A 17,129-nucleotide genomic window follows, 5' to 3' on the forward strand; every position below is an offset into this window, starting at 1 on the left:
GGGAGCCCTGGGGGCCGGAGGGGGGGGGAGGGCCGGGATTTGGGGCTCTGGCGCGCGCGAGCCGGAGCCCCGGGGCGGCAGGGCCGGGAGGGAGGGGTGTCCATGGGGGGTCTCATAAGAGCACTTTTAAGTGGTCTTCGATTCCTGAGCATCACGGAGAGCGGGGCGAAGGCAAGGGACGGGGGCGTATGGCTTCGATTCCAGAGAGCACCCGCGGGCGCTTCTCTCTCCTCCTCGCGTTTGGTTTGGCTTTTCTGTTTTTTTTTTTGTGTTTTTTACTTTTTCCCCCCTCTCCAAATCGTAAGGGCTGCACCTGGGGCGGGACAGAGGAGCTGAAGAGAGACTTTCGTAAAGCACAACAACATGCATTTCCTTCCGCGGCTTTTATTTCGCTGTAGCTGACACCAGTTGGGGGAGAGCAGAGGGATTCCCGTGAGGGAAAAAAAAATATATATACATGGAAAAAAAAAAAAAAAAAAAAAAAAGCTAAAAGCCAACTGTTAAAAAAACCAGGCGCTACGGTATTTCCTCTGCCCCGTTTGCGATTTGCGTAACGCTACCATCCGGCGCTGAGCGCGCGCTGCTGCGCGAGCCCCCCGCAAGAACACCACCCCTTCCAGCACCGGGGGGATATGCTTCCCCCCCTGGTTTATTCTTAATTTTTGGCTTCCACTGGCTTCAAGAGAAAAACCTCCCTGTGCTCACGCGGATTTTCTGGTTTTTTAATTATTACATGGACAACTGCGCATAACAAGCTTGTTCACCTGGTAGGTTGGGTTTCCTCCCCCCTCCCCACAACCCCCCCCGACTCTTACAGCCCTAGTTAGGACGTGATTTAACTTCTAAGGAGCGTTTGCCTAACGCCATACGCCGTCAGATTACTGCGCGGTTGGGAAGCAATCCCAAGGCTACGTCCTGCTTTTCTTCCATGTTTCATAGGCTTCCGGGAAGGAGCAGCAGAGTATTTTGTATTTTTTTTTTATTTTTAATGACTAGGAAGAATTGATCTCCGTAAATCCGCCCTTTCCCGACCGGCCGAAACATCACAGCAAAAAGCCTTCGCGACGGGGGCTTGTGGCTTCGCCCCGGCGCCACAAGGCTCCCGAAAGCCGGCTCTGACGCGACTCGGCACGAAAGGCGCCTAAAAGGCTTCCCGCTCGGATGGGACATCCGAGGGATAAGGCATGGCTAGGGGGAGGCAGTGGGAAAGAGAGAGAGAGAGAGGGGGAAAAAAAAAAGGAAAACAAATCAAAGAAATCACACCGTGTCTAAAAGGTACAAATCCTCTCTTGCCCCCCCAATCAGCTATTCACTTAGGCGGAATCGACTGTATCGTTTGTACACAACCAACAAATAGAGAGAAAAAAAAGGAAAAAAAAAAAAAAAGAAAAAAAGAAAAAAAGGAAAAAAAAAACAGGGACGTGCAACAGTGAGGTGTGCAGATGTATTACCAACACAGAATGACCACCAACGATACAACACACAAAGTAGAGAGACAAGTATTAGGAAAATGGTTTAATATTGGAGACAGAAGCAAAAAACTGCATCACACAATAACATACGTTACAAAAATAAGTCTGACTCGTTTCAACTACACGGTTATGTTCACAATGAGGACAGGAGAATCAGAAAAAACTCTGATCTAAACAGCAAAAAAGCAAACCCCTAACGGCTTTTAACTAATACATTTATCCACGCAAAGTGACCGAGTACTCCTAATTCTAATTACCTTATTGTGTAACTGCACGATACAGAATAAAAAGTGTAACTTACCGCTTTTTTTTTTGTTTTTGTTTTTTTTTTGTTTTTAAAGACAAAAATCTAAACACTAGATATAATCAAAGGGAAAAAAAGAAATCAAGCCAAAGTTTTTAATTCTCTAAACAAAACCAACTCTCTTTCTACCGTCCAGAAATCAAACTTGAAAATCAGTCATGATCAAGGGGGCCCACGAGAGTAAGCCACAAAAATTTCCATTTGTTTTTTAATCTCCAGTATAAAAAGTTCCACTGGTACAAAATGCATAAGTACAATCAAGTTGTAGAAATAGGAAAGCCTGCTTTTTTTTCTTTTTTCTGTTTTTTGGCTCAAATTCCATCAAACAACAAAATCCAAATGCATCAATAAAACAGAAACAATACTCAAATGGTCTTACAGTTTCTACTAGATTGCATTAACTTTGGCTTTTCTCAGACAATACTTAAAAACTAGTTTGTAATTCTAAACAAAATGATAGTATTATTAATCTACAAACAACAATTCTCACAGCACAAAAAAAACACAAATACATAGGCTTTTTTTTTGTTGTTTTGTTTTGTTTTGTATGACATTATCCAAAAAGGTAATGAAACTACAGGATATTTTTTTTCCTTTTGTTAATTAGCACTTAAGATAATAAAAACAGAAACAGTAAAATGATTCCAGAGTAGCACAAGCCAAGGAACTGTAACCCCTATGGTGAAAGAAAGATGAACTTGTTACTCCTTTGAGGACTGCCATTTCATTGCAATTAGCTAATTTGCTTGAAAAAAAACTACAGCTAGTCTAGGCTTTTGATTAGAATTTTATAAAGCAATTATTTCCCTTGTTTTTTTGTTGGTTTTTTTTTTCTTCCTCTCTTATTAGGCCCTTGCACCCTTGCAGCTTTTTCCTTTCGATAATTTTGAAGACGAGAACGGGTGGGTAATTTGCCTCCCCGGAGGGGTACGCTTGGGTTTTTCGTCTTTGCGGCTGGGACTTTTTTTTAACGTTTTATTATTATTTTTTAAGCACGTTTTTTGTTTCCGGGCGGGCGCTTTTCCTCGGCGGCCCGGGAAGGGGGGAGCGCGAGCGCCCTGCCCGCCGCGCCGGCGAACCCGCGGGCCACCGAACCCCCCCCCCACCCTCTTGGGGAATTTACACGGTGGGGAGGACGAGGCGAAATCAGGGAAAACAGTCTAAACGATCCGAATGATGAGCTCATGTTATATCTATATATATATATATATATGTACATATATATAATATAACGCACGTGCGATGAACGTTTGACTACGCAAAAACCGCTGCAAGTAGTACAAAATAGCCCTCAAAGGGTGTAGGAAGGCCCCAGCAGTAGTAAAAACACGTGAGAAAAGTAGAGATCATTTATTTATAAGTGCATGTGCTATAGGAAGGAAACTTTTTTTGTCTTTTTTTGTCTTTTTTTTTTTTTTTTGCATCGCTAGCGGCTAGTCCTTTCCATCCCAGGGCCCTACGTAAGGAAGCGTCTAAGCTGGGGGGGGGTTTGGGCTGAGAGAGGCCGCTCGGCTGGGGCTGCGCGGGAGCGGGGAGCGCGGGGTGCGGGGGGGGGACGGGACGCCTTCGCCCCCGCCGGCGGCAAAGCCCCAAACCGGGCCGGGGCCCCGAGGCGCCTCCGGACGCCCCACGCGGCGGCGGCGGCATCGGTGGCGGCAACCCGCGGCCCCGCAACGCGGCTTGAGCTGCTGCAGCGCGCGCCCAAATCGTCACCCGGGGAGAGCTAGTGCAGCTGACTGAAGCAAAAAGAGTTCATTTACGTAAATTACAAAAATAATCTTTTTCTTTCTCTTTTTTTTTCTTTTTTTTTTTCTTCTCCTCAAGGGTTTTTTTTGTTTTTTTTCTCTTTTCAAATGGTGGGTTTACCGCTCCGGTCTGGGAGCGGCTCACGCGATAGATAATTAAAGAATTGTTTTCTTTTTCTTTCCTTTTATTAATACTGAATAGCATATTCCAGCAGCATATTAAAAGCTCTTTTAAGAAAAGACAAAATCCCCAAAATCTAAAAAGGAAAACCACAAGTTAATTACTGTTTTAAATAATTTTAGTTATAGATACAGAAGAAATTTAGACAGCAGTAAAATATTTTTTGTCCTTCAGATCTGCCCTGTGCATTGTTCTGATTTCAACCATGTATTAAATAAACCACAAAAAACTAAGTATATATATATTTATAGATATAGATATATATATAAAAATAAACAGCAAAATGGTGAATGTATAAAAGGTATTAACACTCAAGACAGCTCTGGGTGGAAAGGGTTAAAAGTTCAAAACTTTCTCACCTTAGAGGTTTCCATACAATATGAAGAAAATACATTGTGAGGTTTGCTTTCACAGCATTGATGTGTGCAGAGTGGTTAAAAAAGTGAAACATGGGCACTTGTACAATGTTTTACAAAAAACATCAAAGAGAAATAACAAACAATAACAATTTCAGGCAACAAGACCACAGGATAGCAAGTTAACAAACTTTTTAACCTCTTTTTTTGTCTTTAAATATTAGGGATTTATACAAAACACATAATAAAATACCCATGTTATCAAATTACTTCACACAAGAAACACACTGAAGCTCTAGGAAGAAAGTACCTTTGGAATTTGGCACTATAGTTTCACTGATTTTTTTTTTTTTTCTTTAAAAGAAAAACCGATCACATTTTGCTGAACACAAACACATCTAAATTGTTCACAATAAAAAAATGACATCAATGCGTCACAAGCCAACACAAACTTATTCTGGAATAGTTTTTCATTTTTCACATGAAATTCTTTTTTTTTTTTTAAGCAAACAACTTTTTTTGTGTTTTTTTTTTTTGAATCTTGTTTTTGTTCCTGTTGTTCAAGTAAACCAATTTTAAACTCGTCCTTTATAAACATAGAACACTTAAGACCATAAGACTCATGATGAAACCACAACTTAATTCACAGAAGCACCAACGTAACACGTTTTACAGTAACCTTTCTTCTGTACATTGAAACAGTATAAAATATAGGTAATTTCATGTGCATTAAACCATGGATTGTCTAACTGTGAGTCAGTTCAGCAAAAGGTGACACAAGTAGGTAGCATTTGCCCTAAAACAGGGTAAATATTTTCTTATACTAATCTACAAAAAGTGGTTCTATATATATACTTTAATGAGAAAGTGAGCCACCTAAAATGGCCTTATCAAAAAACTTTACACTGCCTGAAAAATGTAAAAACTATTACAGACCTCTAGAGACTTAAAATCAGACAGTTTTTATTTCTCAAACTGTTTTGGAAGTAGTCTGTTAGAAACCAACATTCTGTGCCTCTGGACACATATTGCTATTGTCACCAGTGACCAGGCAGAATGCCAATCCCTGTATAATACTTTCAAGTCTGTTTTTTTTTTTATTTTTTTTTTTACGAAATGAAAGGAAAACCAAAAAAAAAGAAAGAAAGAAAAAAAAAGAAAAAACCCCAAAGGAAAAAGAGAGAGAGAAGAAAGGAAAAAAAAAAAAAAGGAAAGAAAGAAAACATTTTGCCACAGGTTGTTTTTTTTTTTTAAATCCTATCATTAATTTAATCTAAGAAGAAATTTTTCAGTCTTGCGTGAATGCAGCAATGGTTTTTTTTTGTTTGTCTGTTTTTCACATTGACTTCCCAGATTTCATAGCTAGATGAGGTCACATGCAAATTTCGAAAGGTCAGACTAGCTCAAAGGTCAGGAGGAGAACCAAAAATGACGTGAGGTCAGAAAGACATCAGAAACAATGACGGGACGATGAAACTGTTTTTTTGGTTTTTTTTTTTTTTTTTTGAGACGCCACAGGGACATGCTAGGCAAACGATGGGCTAAACGGGCATGGAGATGTCTAGGGAAAAAACAAGGAAGAGGAAAAAAGTTACACAGAATCTATGCAGCACAAACGAAAGAAAAAAAAATCACTTTTATGGGTGCGGGAGAAAACGAATGCAAATCTTTTTTTTTCTTTTTTTTTTTGTATCAGTAGAGTCTAGGAGCCATTCACATAATTTGCATTAACTCACAATATTTGTCAACACGAGCACGATGGAGCCCCAAGAGAATCCGTCTGCAAAGGAGCAGAGAGAACGGATTCCTCTTTGGGGGGAAAAGAGAGGAAAGAACCAGTTTCTACAAATGTAACATAAAGGTCCGGGGGGGGGTGTGTGGAAAAAAAAAAAAAAAAGATCAGACAACCAAACTTTAAACTAGGTAATGGAAACTACGAACAAAATAACCAAGACAAATACAAACAGGAGGATAAAAGCGTGAACTGTAAAGGGTGGAGGGTTCAACAGTGAAAAAGCGCCCATTCTTGGCACAATTACTCTAGAGACTACTTCAAAGGATCTAGCTAGCAGAGAGCTGCTCTTTAGGTATCCAATAAGTTAACAATAGGCAATAAATAACTTCCATTATTTCTGAGGCAGTAAAAATTTTGTATAAAAATAGAAATGCTTTTTACAAATAAAATTTACAGGCCTGTGGCTTTCTTTTTTATTATTATTAAATTTATCTCTCAAGAAACATCAAGTATTGTCACTCATTTTATTTTTATTTTTTTATTTTAAACCCTGTAGCTTTAGAAACAGATCTCTAAATCTTTTTTACATTAATCCTTTCCAAAAAAAACCCAAAAACCCAAGAACTTAAAAAAAAAGTGAAATATAAAGACGACCAGTGTAAAATCAGACTAATATATAACAACACGTCGATTTGAACCGAAAAAAAAAAGAATCAAATCTTCTCAAAAACAAGTTGATGTAGTGGAAAGACTTGTTTCAATTTTTGTTGCAAAATAAGTGCTTCAACTGGCATGAGGCCATTTTGTTTAACCTATAAACTGCTGGTGCCACCCTGGTAAAATAGGATCCCTCCGTACAAAACAACTATTATTATTATGTGCTAATGGCACCAGGGTTCACAGAGTTAAATTGCACATTTTTGTGTGCGTGTGTGTGTGTGCTGCTTTGAATTTCAAGATGTTTATTTTTTGTTTCTGTTAAAAAGGAGATAAATTATGCTGCAAAACAAAACACAGTAACACAACTCAGTAATCACTTGGCAAAGAAATGGGAGCCAAGTCTAATAAGGACAAGTGGGGAAATGGAAGTGGTGACTGTAAAAATAACTGTCTCTTGGTGAAGGTTGGCTATATGTTCTTTCTTAACCCCCCTGCAGAGGACAGGTTTGCTCATGGGACTTACCCTAAGAAAGCTAAAATAAGAGCAGTAAGCATCTGGGGTTAAGATCAGTAAGGTTTGCTGTCATTTTTGGAGCGTTTCAGCTGAACCTTCAAGCGTTTCATGCCAATCTGAAAGCCGTTCATAGCCTGGATGGCAGCTTGTGCGGAGACGGGATTGTCATAGCTAACAAAACCTGCGAGACACAGAACGGAGGCGGGAGAGAAAGCGAACCACGGGTTAGAGCAAATTTCGGAAGGCTCCTCGTTTGGATTTCAGTATTAGCAGCTATTCGACACATTGACCTCATTCGCAATTATTTCTCTGATTATAATTCCTACGCCTTTCCTCTCCCGTTCTCCTTCCTTCCTCTTTACCTTCATACAACACTCCTTTCCTAGCGGGGATGCAGGTGGCCAGCTTTGGCGCAATGCAGTTTCCCAACCTGTTATTTATCTACCTACCTTCGGTGCTGAAGATACTTATTACGGTAACATTTATCACCGTAATGTTTACGTACCTCCCAGCCTATTAGGAAGTACTATTAGGCCAGTCTGCAGATGGGAAGCTGAAACAGAAAGCCTGGTTAAAGACACAAAACCTGAACTTGGATGCCTATAGGCATTTTGCACCTCCCAATGCAAGTTCACGCGCGCTGGTCCTGTGCGGCATGAAGCACTGGTCTCCTTGGGTCTAGCCTAGGACAGTTGCAATATTAGTATTTCTCCAGCTCCTTCCAGTTCCAGATCTCAAGGTGCATTAAATGTTAATTAATTCAGCCTCCTGCTCCCCAAAGGGGTGTGCAAGCATCGAAATTAAGCAACATCATAAAGACAACGGCAGGGCTTGACGAGAGCTCCAGATTTTCTGCTCCTCAGCCCTGAGCACTGACTAGGGGGATAACGCTTGCTCGGGTAATGCAGAATTGGCTGGCCCGGCTCATCTTCCTTTTCCCCCGGAGACTACAAATGCTCTGCTCATAATGGACTCAAACCTCCCTGATTCTGGAAGCTCAAAATTCATTTTCATATCTGGGCCTCCCACTCGTAATTGTAAAGCTCTCCTAACTGCTGCTCTGCCTCTGCTCCAGCTAATTACTACTCTATTCCAGCCTGCTATTATGCATCTGCTTTGAAATGCTCCCCGGTCTTTCCACTTGAATTTGCCTTAACACATATCCCTTCACTCCATTGAAGCACGGATCCCACACACTTTGTTTTCAGCACTGACACAGACACTTCTCAGCTCCTCTCTTCTACTAACTTCCTTCATCTGTGCTTAGCATCTGCATCCTTTTCTGATTCTTAACCTCTTTTAGTATCTTTTTTACTTGTTCTTTTATGGCTTTTGCTTATCTCTCACTGCTGCCCTCTTCCATCTTCAGTGTCAAATAATACGTTTTCCCCATTGTAAAGAAAAAAAACCCTATCAAGTCATTCAGTCCCCTGGCTGCCCTCCTTCCTTCATAGACCCAGTTGTTCACCTTACCTCAGCTTCACCAAACTATTTACCTAAGAGTCTTCTCCAACAATTCAGCCTAAATTCTGCTCCTTCCACTCAAAAACACCTCTCACTCAAATCTCCGTAGACTTTCTTCCAGCCAAAACCAAAGTGCTCCCTCTGTGTTCTTCCATGGTTGATTATTCATAGCCTCCTTAAGGTATAAGAAGTGTTCCTTCCTACCTTCCTTGGTTTTGGTAACTCTTGTCACTTCCTCACTTTCTTCCCTTGATCATTTCTTCCTAATATTATTTCCATATCCTGAAGATTGCTCTCCTCCTTTCTCCCCCACTATTTTCTTCTAGGAGATCTTGCCCATTCACATGGCTTTAATCGCTGCAGGAGTGCAACACTGCACTCCTGTGTCTACCTCCATCGACACACAGATCTCAGCCTCGGTTGCTGGGATTTCCTCCAGGATAGAAAAGTAGTCTACCATGAACTGGAAGGTAGCTGCAGCATTTTTCAGGCAAGTGCTCCACAATCAAGGTGTAGCAACTGCTAACTATCTTGACAATTCAGACTTTTCCTCTATAGCCCTCCTGACCTTCATGTTGTTCTCCTAAGTTCATTTGAAATTTTCTATTATGAACTTACCATCACCCCTTTTTATCTTCACTAGTTTCTCAAAGTTAGGCATCTGATCTAAACTAGTCACTTAGGTGGCATCTGTAAGTCAATGAAAGGAAGCGGGCACATTCAGAGGTGACTTTTCCACCCACCACTCGCCTCAGCAATGTAGATACCTCCACTAATGACAGAGGAATAATTAGCTTAGGCTATGCTTACCTTCCAGAGGGCAGAGATAAGCCACCTCATTCTATATCTCTGTATTAGTTTCCTTGACTCTGCCACAAATTCAAACATACGCCCACGCTATGCTGCCTCAGTGGCATGGGCCTTCCTATCCAGTTGTTTTTCCCCTTTTCAGTTTGTCTCTCCACACAGAATGCTGTACGCCTGTTACACTTGCATCTTGTCCCTTATTGAGAACCTTCATTTATAAAACTTAGGGAGGAACCCGGCATTCTCTCCTTTTATTTATCTTTTTTCTGATTGCATCCATTCATCAATTCTTGCCTGAAATTTAAACTACCAGTTACATGTGAAAGGGATGATGTTTCTTATCAATTTTCAAAGAACTTGCCATGACGATATCCTGTCATGACGAGCCTGATCTTTGTCTTAAATCTTTAGGTACCTCTATAACCAGGATAAATATTTTTAATCATTTGAGTAACCCTTTTTCTATGAAGCAGACAGCATTTATGCATTGATGTCATTGGGTCCCCCCTCCCTTGCCCTACTTTTATGCTCTCTCACTTCTGTTATTCCAGGGTTTATGAAAGGCAAGAGAGAAGCTTAAAGAGTGAAACCCTTTGACTGCTAAATCAACCAGAGCTCAGGAGAGCTCTTGGAAGGGTATTTCCAGGGGTAAAAGGGCTGTCTTGTCACCCTCATGGGGCCAACACAAATATGGGGCCAAAACAACAAATAGACCGTTCTTGCTAATAAAGTGGAGAAGGTATATACATAGATATAGTATGTTAAACCAGCAGGATTCATTCTGGCTTTGCCTGTGATTAGCAGTATCACACAGGTGGTCACCTACTGAATCAGAAAATCTCAACTTCCTCTGCCACTGCAGTACTTTTTGCTTTTAAAGCTGAACTCTCTCATTGGTAGAAGAATATCTGGGGAGGAAGAATGAGAAATTTAAATCATAGTGAAACCTGACTAATGCCAAAAAGGCAGAGGACTCCTCCATCTGTTGGGTATTAACCCTCTCCCCATCATGTTCCCCCAAGTAAAACTCAATGCTTCATTCTAAGTTAGATAACCGTGTCCCATAAATCAAGACAAATAGATAGGCAGTTAATGAAAGAGTACAAGGAAATCCACCAAAAGCAAGTGTGGGAAGTGAGCTGATGAACTGAGCCCCCTGCCCAAACTCATCTATGTTCTTTCAGGATTAATCAAAATGCAGCAGCTGTGATGACCATAGCTTGATTTGACATCTCATTAAGATTCCTGGAGACCTCAACAATCATCTTCTCACCCCAGCATACAGACTCAACTGGTTGCAGATCAATGGGGATCCCGTTCCAATTTCACTTTTCAACTTTGCTACAGCCCCCAGGAGTGTTTTAACCCATTGCAGAAATGTATGGGACTGTATTAGTCTAGGAATGAACAATTTCTGTAAAGCCTCAACAGATGTAATTCTTCAAAAAGGGCCTGGAAGAAAATGCAAAAATGCAAAAATAATGTAGCGTCCTTTCTCTAAACCTGGTTAACTTTCCAAAAGAACTAAGGGCTTGTCTTTGAGTGAAGTACATGAATGATTATTGGGCCTTGTCTGTCTAGATAAATTCAAACCATTTCAAAACAGGTTGAAGCACAGTAGTTCTTCTTGAATGGTCCTTGTGTAGACAAGCCCTTAGACAGATACATTTTAACAAAACCTAGATTAAAAAAAAGTAACGATATGCAAGCTAATCTATATTATTCAGAAGACATCATCCCATCTAGCCAACCCTAGAACTTGTTTTATGCCAACATATCATATTCTCATCCTTTACCATCTCATTTCCTGGCAGCTTCAAGCATCCCCTGGGAAACCTGGCACTGAGTGTGCGACGCTGCCTTCATCCCTGCCCTATGGCAAGGCGAGGTGCTGCCTTTCATGATTCACTGGACCCTCCTGCAACTGTTGTAGCTATGTAGCTATAAAGTGTTGTGAACTACATGCACACCCCATTCAAACACTAATTGCACAATCTTGTACTTAATTCAGAAGAAAGAAATTCCTGTAATGTAGAAGTAATGGGTTAAACATAGAGCATTTTAAAGTGGCTCAGCTATACAATGGAGAATAATTAGGTACCCATAATAAGGCAGCTTAATAGTATACTAAATGACATTCCCCCATATAGGGTGTAATTAGTTTCATGTACTTGACACATTCACGTGAGATGTCAGACTGGAAGATTATTATTGTTTTTTCATATCCAGTTTTTACTTAGAACTAGTTTGCCTGTGCATCTTTCCATTCATTTGAGGATTACGAGTCCATTACATTGGGAATGAGATTCCAGAATGACATTCTCACATTGTCATTAATTTTCCTGCCCAGCCCCTTCTCAGTGCAATGCGTGTGGTTTTTACTATTTGATTTATTAAATCTGACATACCAAAGCACTTGCTCAGATTGGTCTGTTTGTCAATGAAGACTTTAGCAGAGATAACATTTCCAAAAGGCATGAACATCTGCAGAATGTCCTGGTCTCCAAACTCCTGGGGTAGGTGGTAAATAAAGAGGTTTGCCCCTTCTGGACCTTTAGGAAAACAAACAAAGTATGAAAACAGCTATTACAATTTAATCTGTTTTTTCCATAATACTTACTGAAGGTGATGGTCAGAAAGCATTCCACTTCCCGACTTTGAAGGAATAAAAGTAAGTGGATCATCAAAGGAACAGAGCTGAAATGCAGCTCTTAAGAGCATCCTACCTTGAAAAGTGTTTACTTGCTATGTCTACTACAAAAGAAGTTAAACTGCAGCCTCTCTCTTCAATTTGCACGAGTGTCTTTCGGTGTAATTAGCGTTAGAAAGCAGGTACGCAATGTATTACCCTCGCACAACACCCCACAAACTGCCCTACACACCCTCAGGGGTTTGTGGGTTTAACTCCAGCTGCGGGCACGTATGGAAACGCAACGAGCTGGGGTCAGATTTCAATATCAGAGATTGAAACTGGAGTGTCAGGATGTTGGCTGTGACAGGAGGGAAAAGGGTAAGGCAAAACAAAGCTTTCTGGCTGGAAGTCAGGGAAGTCAGAGAGAGAAGGATACTCAGATTGGTTGCCAGTCATTTCAGAATGCCCGTTTTTTATAAAAGAAAGATATTCCCTCTCTCTATCTCCTGGAAGAAGTTTTGTAAAATGATTAAAAAAGGCCAAAAATAGTAGCTGGGTTGAAATGAAAGCGGCTTTAGTCAAATTTGAGTTTGCAAAGAAAAATGCGCACCAAAGCATCTTAGTTTTGAATATTTTTTCTTAGGAAAGCGTTCTGCTATGGACACGCGGCCTTCCCACTTGGGGACCAGGAGCAGAAGTGGGACACAAAGGGGTCGAACGTTTCTGGTGCAAACAGATCTAGAATAACCTGTGGAAGCACTGCCTTGTTTAATGCATTGCAAAGCCCACATGTGCCTCAGATGTCCTTGGTTTTCTAGGGAGGGAGAGGAAAGCACACGCCAGATTTAAGGAATACCTTCTGCAATAGATTGCAAAATTGCCACCTGGAAATTAAATGAAATTTCTTCTTACTGTAAATAAACTACCCTTTCCAGAAGATATGTCTTAAAATGGTAAGCAAAACTTATTAAACAATAGTTGCAGTATATGCATGAGACAGCTCATTGTGCTTCATGATTAAATATTTCTGTACTGCTTTTCACTGGTTATCCTCAAACACTCTGGACTCTTTACCAGTCCATCAGAAACCATATGTTAAGAGACAAAACATGGCTGTCAGTATTTAATGATGAAATTTATTCACTTTAACTTTACCAAAAGAAACAAGATATGACAAAAAAAGACTACTCTAAAAGAGACACTGCCACTTCACAATACTAAAAAAATTAAATCTACACTTAATATGAATGTTCATAAACTGAAAAAAATTAAATAGAAAAAAACAAAGTCTCCTCTTTTATTTAATTAATTAATTTTATTAATTAATTAATTTAATTAATTTATTTTTGGTGTCACATAGTCTGTCGTTATTGAGCAAAGTGAGTGAAATAAAGACAAAAGCAGAGCACCAAAATAAGGAGAAAAAATTCTGATTAAAAAATCCTTTCAGTTTAAATAGTCCATGCTGTTAGCAGTAAATCAGGTAAAGAATTTAGAGAAAATATACATTTTAACTCCACAGTGTCCTTACATATGTAACAGCCAGCTGGGGGAATGCCAACTTTGTCTTCCTAGGAAACACCACATCCCAAAACAGCGCAAGATATTACTTTAAAAGAGGATGAAAATACTTCTCTTGAGGATATCATACTAGGTTTATTTCCAAAGCTTATCACTGGCAAGAGCGGTAATGACAACACAGTTGCAATCTTAGAAAGCCTGCAATATTCTCCGGTCCTCCTAGAATTAGCCGAAATTTCAGAGGGGAAGACGAGAAAGCCATGAAAGCAGTAACAACCCCCCCCAAATGCTGGGGAAATGTGTAGGGAGACCGAAAAAGAGCAAGACAGGGTAACCTCCTTTTACTAAACATTTTGCAATTAGCACTCATTTATCCTTCGCGGGAACTTCCCGCGGTTTGTTTTGCTCCGCCGGCGCAGGCAGAGGGGCAATCAATCACTCGCTTCCCCGCAAGCCCCACAATTAAGCAACGAACCACTCAAAGCGAGAACGGATCTTGCCATTAGCTCACAAACTTAAACCTAATCAGATTAACTCTGCTACGGCAGAAAGCAGAACCCAGAAGGCAAGAGCGCGAGAGGGTCGCCCACCGCCTGTGTCCCATAAAAGGCTCAGTTTTGTTACCGGTGCCTTTTTACAAGCGGCAGCCGCTTTTATATGACAAAGATGGGGCAGTAAAATACATCTTCAGGGCAAAAAAGCGAGTGAAGTTAGGGGTCAAAACAGGAAAGGAGAGAAGTTAGGAATGAAAGATGAGGCTAAGCGTGGTCCTTCATTAAGGACCTTCTGCTCCGTGAAGAAAGAAACCCAAGACACCGCTTTCACTTGGCCGAACGTCGTTTATTGATTCGACTCAACGCTCGGCCCACAGGACGCTTACCTTCCTTCTGGCTGCCGGCCGCGCTCTGCTGCTGTAGCAAGCTCTGGCTGTACAAGGTGGGCAGCGCGGCGGCCGCGTACTGCTGGATTCCTGAGTAGGCCTGGGTGAGCGCGTCCATGGTGCCGGCCGTGCCGTTCGTCAAGCCGGTGGCGCCGAGTCCGCCGTTCAGGGCCGCCATACCTGAGAGCATTTGAGCAACTTTACAAAAAACCCAACAATAGAGAGAAGAAATTGCACTTGTTCATTAGTGCTTTCCGAAAGTCGCCGCTTCCACGCGACGCCGCCGACGGCCACGCATGCAGGCGAGCACTTCACCGAATGGCACCGAGACACGACTTTGGCGCCAGGGCCACTCGCGCGCAACGGTCGGACAAGCCCATTTGCATGCAGCCTGCTCCTGGCAAGTCCCACAGATCCCTGCTTGCCGAAATCCTCTTTGCCCACCTCCGTCAGCACCTGGACTCCTGCCTACATGGCGCTGAGGGTACCTGAAACTGGGAGAGCGGATGCCACTTGACCTGCACCCCTGCAAGTGGGGCCACGGAAAAGAACAGACCCTGGGAAAAAAATGGGCATTGGGCATTTTGGCCAATGTCTTTAGCAACAGGGCATCACCGCTCCATAACAGATTAGCAGCCTATGCAAAGTTAGCGGAGAACCGTGATTTATCGCATTAATTGCACTGGGGAACAGCCCTCACTAAAATTATGGGTTTTGCCCCTTAGGACGCTGGGCTGCGACGCCCAGCGCTCCAACCAAACCAGGTGCCTCTCCATGAAGGAACAAAAGTATTTTGGTTCTAGCAATGCGTTCCTCCTCACTGGAAGCAGAGCCACTTCATTCTTTTATTTAAAGCAATTCTCCCTCCTGATAAATAACAAATTATTTTAACTGGGACGACTGCCAAAGAGGGAATTTCAGCTGAGGTCGCTAGCTGTGCATAAAGTGGCATCCCTCGCGCATGTAAGTGATGTGGCCTGCAAAGGAAGTTTTGCAACGGTTGACAAACTCCTGGGCTACAGCATCTCTCTGTTGCTTTGATTCCTTAGCGTGGCTCCTAAGTGAGCCGCATTAAAGTGAAAAATGTTAATACCTGTTCCTTCAGAAACTCCAGAAAAAGTGAATTTTCTGTGGACAGTCCCTCTGGCAGTGGAAAGGGTGCCCGACTTCAGAGACCACCTTATCACCTACAGCTCTGACTAATGGCACAGGAACGATCACTGCTCAGCAGCTCTGAGAATTGGGCCAGATTTTCTGCACGGCTAGCCATCCTGTGCTCCCCCATTTTTGGTTGAAGAGCTCACAAACAGCTTAAGAGGGCTTCATCAGGCCCCTTAAGGTACTGTAAATCAGTCACCAGAAAAATGGGGCATCCAGAACTACCAGTGACCATTTCTCAGATACTGGCTATGAAGTGTAGCCTCTGTGTTGGCAAAATGATGGGTAAAGAGGGGGCTGGTGGGGCCATATTAAGGAGCCAAAGGCTATCAAAATTAAAAAGAAAGAGAGGGATTAATTTCAGAGCAATAATAACGGGTTATATGTAAATTGGAGGAAAGTGAGGAAATTTAGCAGAGGACACTTTATAGTGAATTAACAATGAGATCTATTAGACTGGGAAACAATATTCTTCAAGGAAAGTGGCATAAACCTTATCACACGAGTAATTTGGAGACAGAAAGTACACCGCAGGGAATTATCCGGCGTTGACAGAGGAGGATAAAGATGCTGACCTACTAGTTTTCTTCCATCTCTTATGTAGATTCGAAAAGCGTATTCCTATGAGTCTCCAATAATCAGGACAATTGCTCAAGTGGCACCTTTCTGGTGCCACCTGAGTCTGTGCCAATTAAGAGGACTGTACTGCATATGTTATACCTTTTGATATTACTGTAATTTGTGTGACTAAACACTTGACAGAGATGTGATATTCTTAGCCTTTGCTTAATAAAATGTCTTGCACTTTGAAGATTTCGCCTTCCCTGCCACCCCATTTTACAACGTTGCTGTTTCCCGACAGGAGATAGTGCCTACCACTGCTTTGAACATGAACCTCCATCAGAGCACAAGAGAGCCGCATCCGTGGCATAATGTTTCCAGATTTAAAACAAAACTTGAGAAACCAATATACAGCCTGTGAAGCATCTCATGCCTAAAAGGCTGCGCATTTTGAAAATGAAGATTCAAGCCAATAGTGGTGATAACGCAGTAATTCGATACTGAGCCCTACCTTAATCCACTCTGAGGTTTCTGTATTGAGGTTTGTGTCATTGCTTGCATGGACGTGCACACAACACTGGTTAAATAAAGGCTCTAGATAAAGCGTGTGTCTGCTCTCCCTTTATTATAGCGTTGAAAAAACTTGATAAGAGAGGAAGTATTAGGACAACAGGTTATCTTTTGTGAGTGACCAGCCTATCAGATAAACATGCTTTGTGTTGCTGTGGGTGCTTTCACCTCCAGTCAATAGCCCCTACCAGCCAAATGATTTCAGCTTTGCAAAGAGACAGCCTGGGCTCGCCGCTCTGCGTCTGCAAGGGCGCTGCCACTGCTGCCACCGTGCACATGTGGGCCTCTCCCTTCTCAGCAAAACAGCTCTGCGGAAAGGCCCCAGCATTTGCTTTATTCTGCCTTTTTGTATTTTTTACGAAATCTTCAAGGGCCGGCTGCCCTTACACCTCCCTGCCATCTCTGTATTATCTCTACCAGCGCGTCGCAGCCTTATTGAACTCTGGTGCCTTTCTCACTTCTTGGGAATAACTGTTCTATGTGAGGCTCTCATCTGTGGCCTTCCAAATTTTTTGAGTTATTCTATATAATACAGAAGTGGCAATGCTTAGTAACTGCAAAGGTCTCTC

At 41.8% G+C, this 17,129-nt stretch overlaps 1 protein-coding gene across 8 annotated transcripts in view; it reads right to left on the minus strand.

Annotated features, from left to right (window-relative positions):
* Positions 1 to 1,500: 1,500 nt before the first annotated feature.
* CELF2 (CUGBP Elav-like family member 2) overlaps positions 1,501 to 17,129 on the minus strand; it is a 345,481-nt gene continuing 329,852 nt past the window's right edge. For all 8 annotated transcript variants that reach the window (XM_067317361.1, XM_067317320.1, XM_067317315.1 and 5 more), the window contains 4 exons: positions 14,272 to 14,451; positions 11,647 to 11,790; positions 6,977 to 7,148; positions 1,501 to 5,619 (listed from right to left, as the gene is read on the minus strand). In XM_067317361.1, the coding sequence (XP_067173462.1) occupies positions 7,021 to 7,148; positions 11,647 to 11,790; positions 14,272 to 14,451 (452 nt within the window). In that variant the 3' untranslated portion in view covers positions 1,501 to 5,619; positions 6,977 to 7,020. The remainder of the gene's footprint in view (positions 5,620 to 6,976; positions 7,149 to 11,646; positions 11,791 to 14,271; positions 14,452 to 17,129) is intronic.

This window comes from Apteryx mantelli, chromosome 1 (genome assembly GCF_036417845.1).
Source record: "Apteryx mantelli isolate bAptMan1 chromosome 1, bAptMan1.hap1, whole genome shotgun sequence".
In the NCBI taxonomy this organism is placed as follows: domain Eukaryota; kingdom Metazoa; phylum Chordata; class Aves; order Apterygiformes; family Apterygidae; genus Apteryx; species Apteryx mantelli.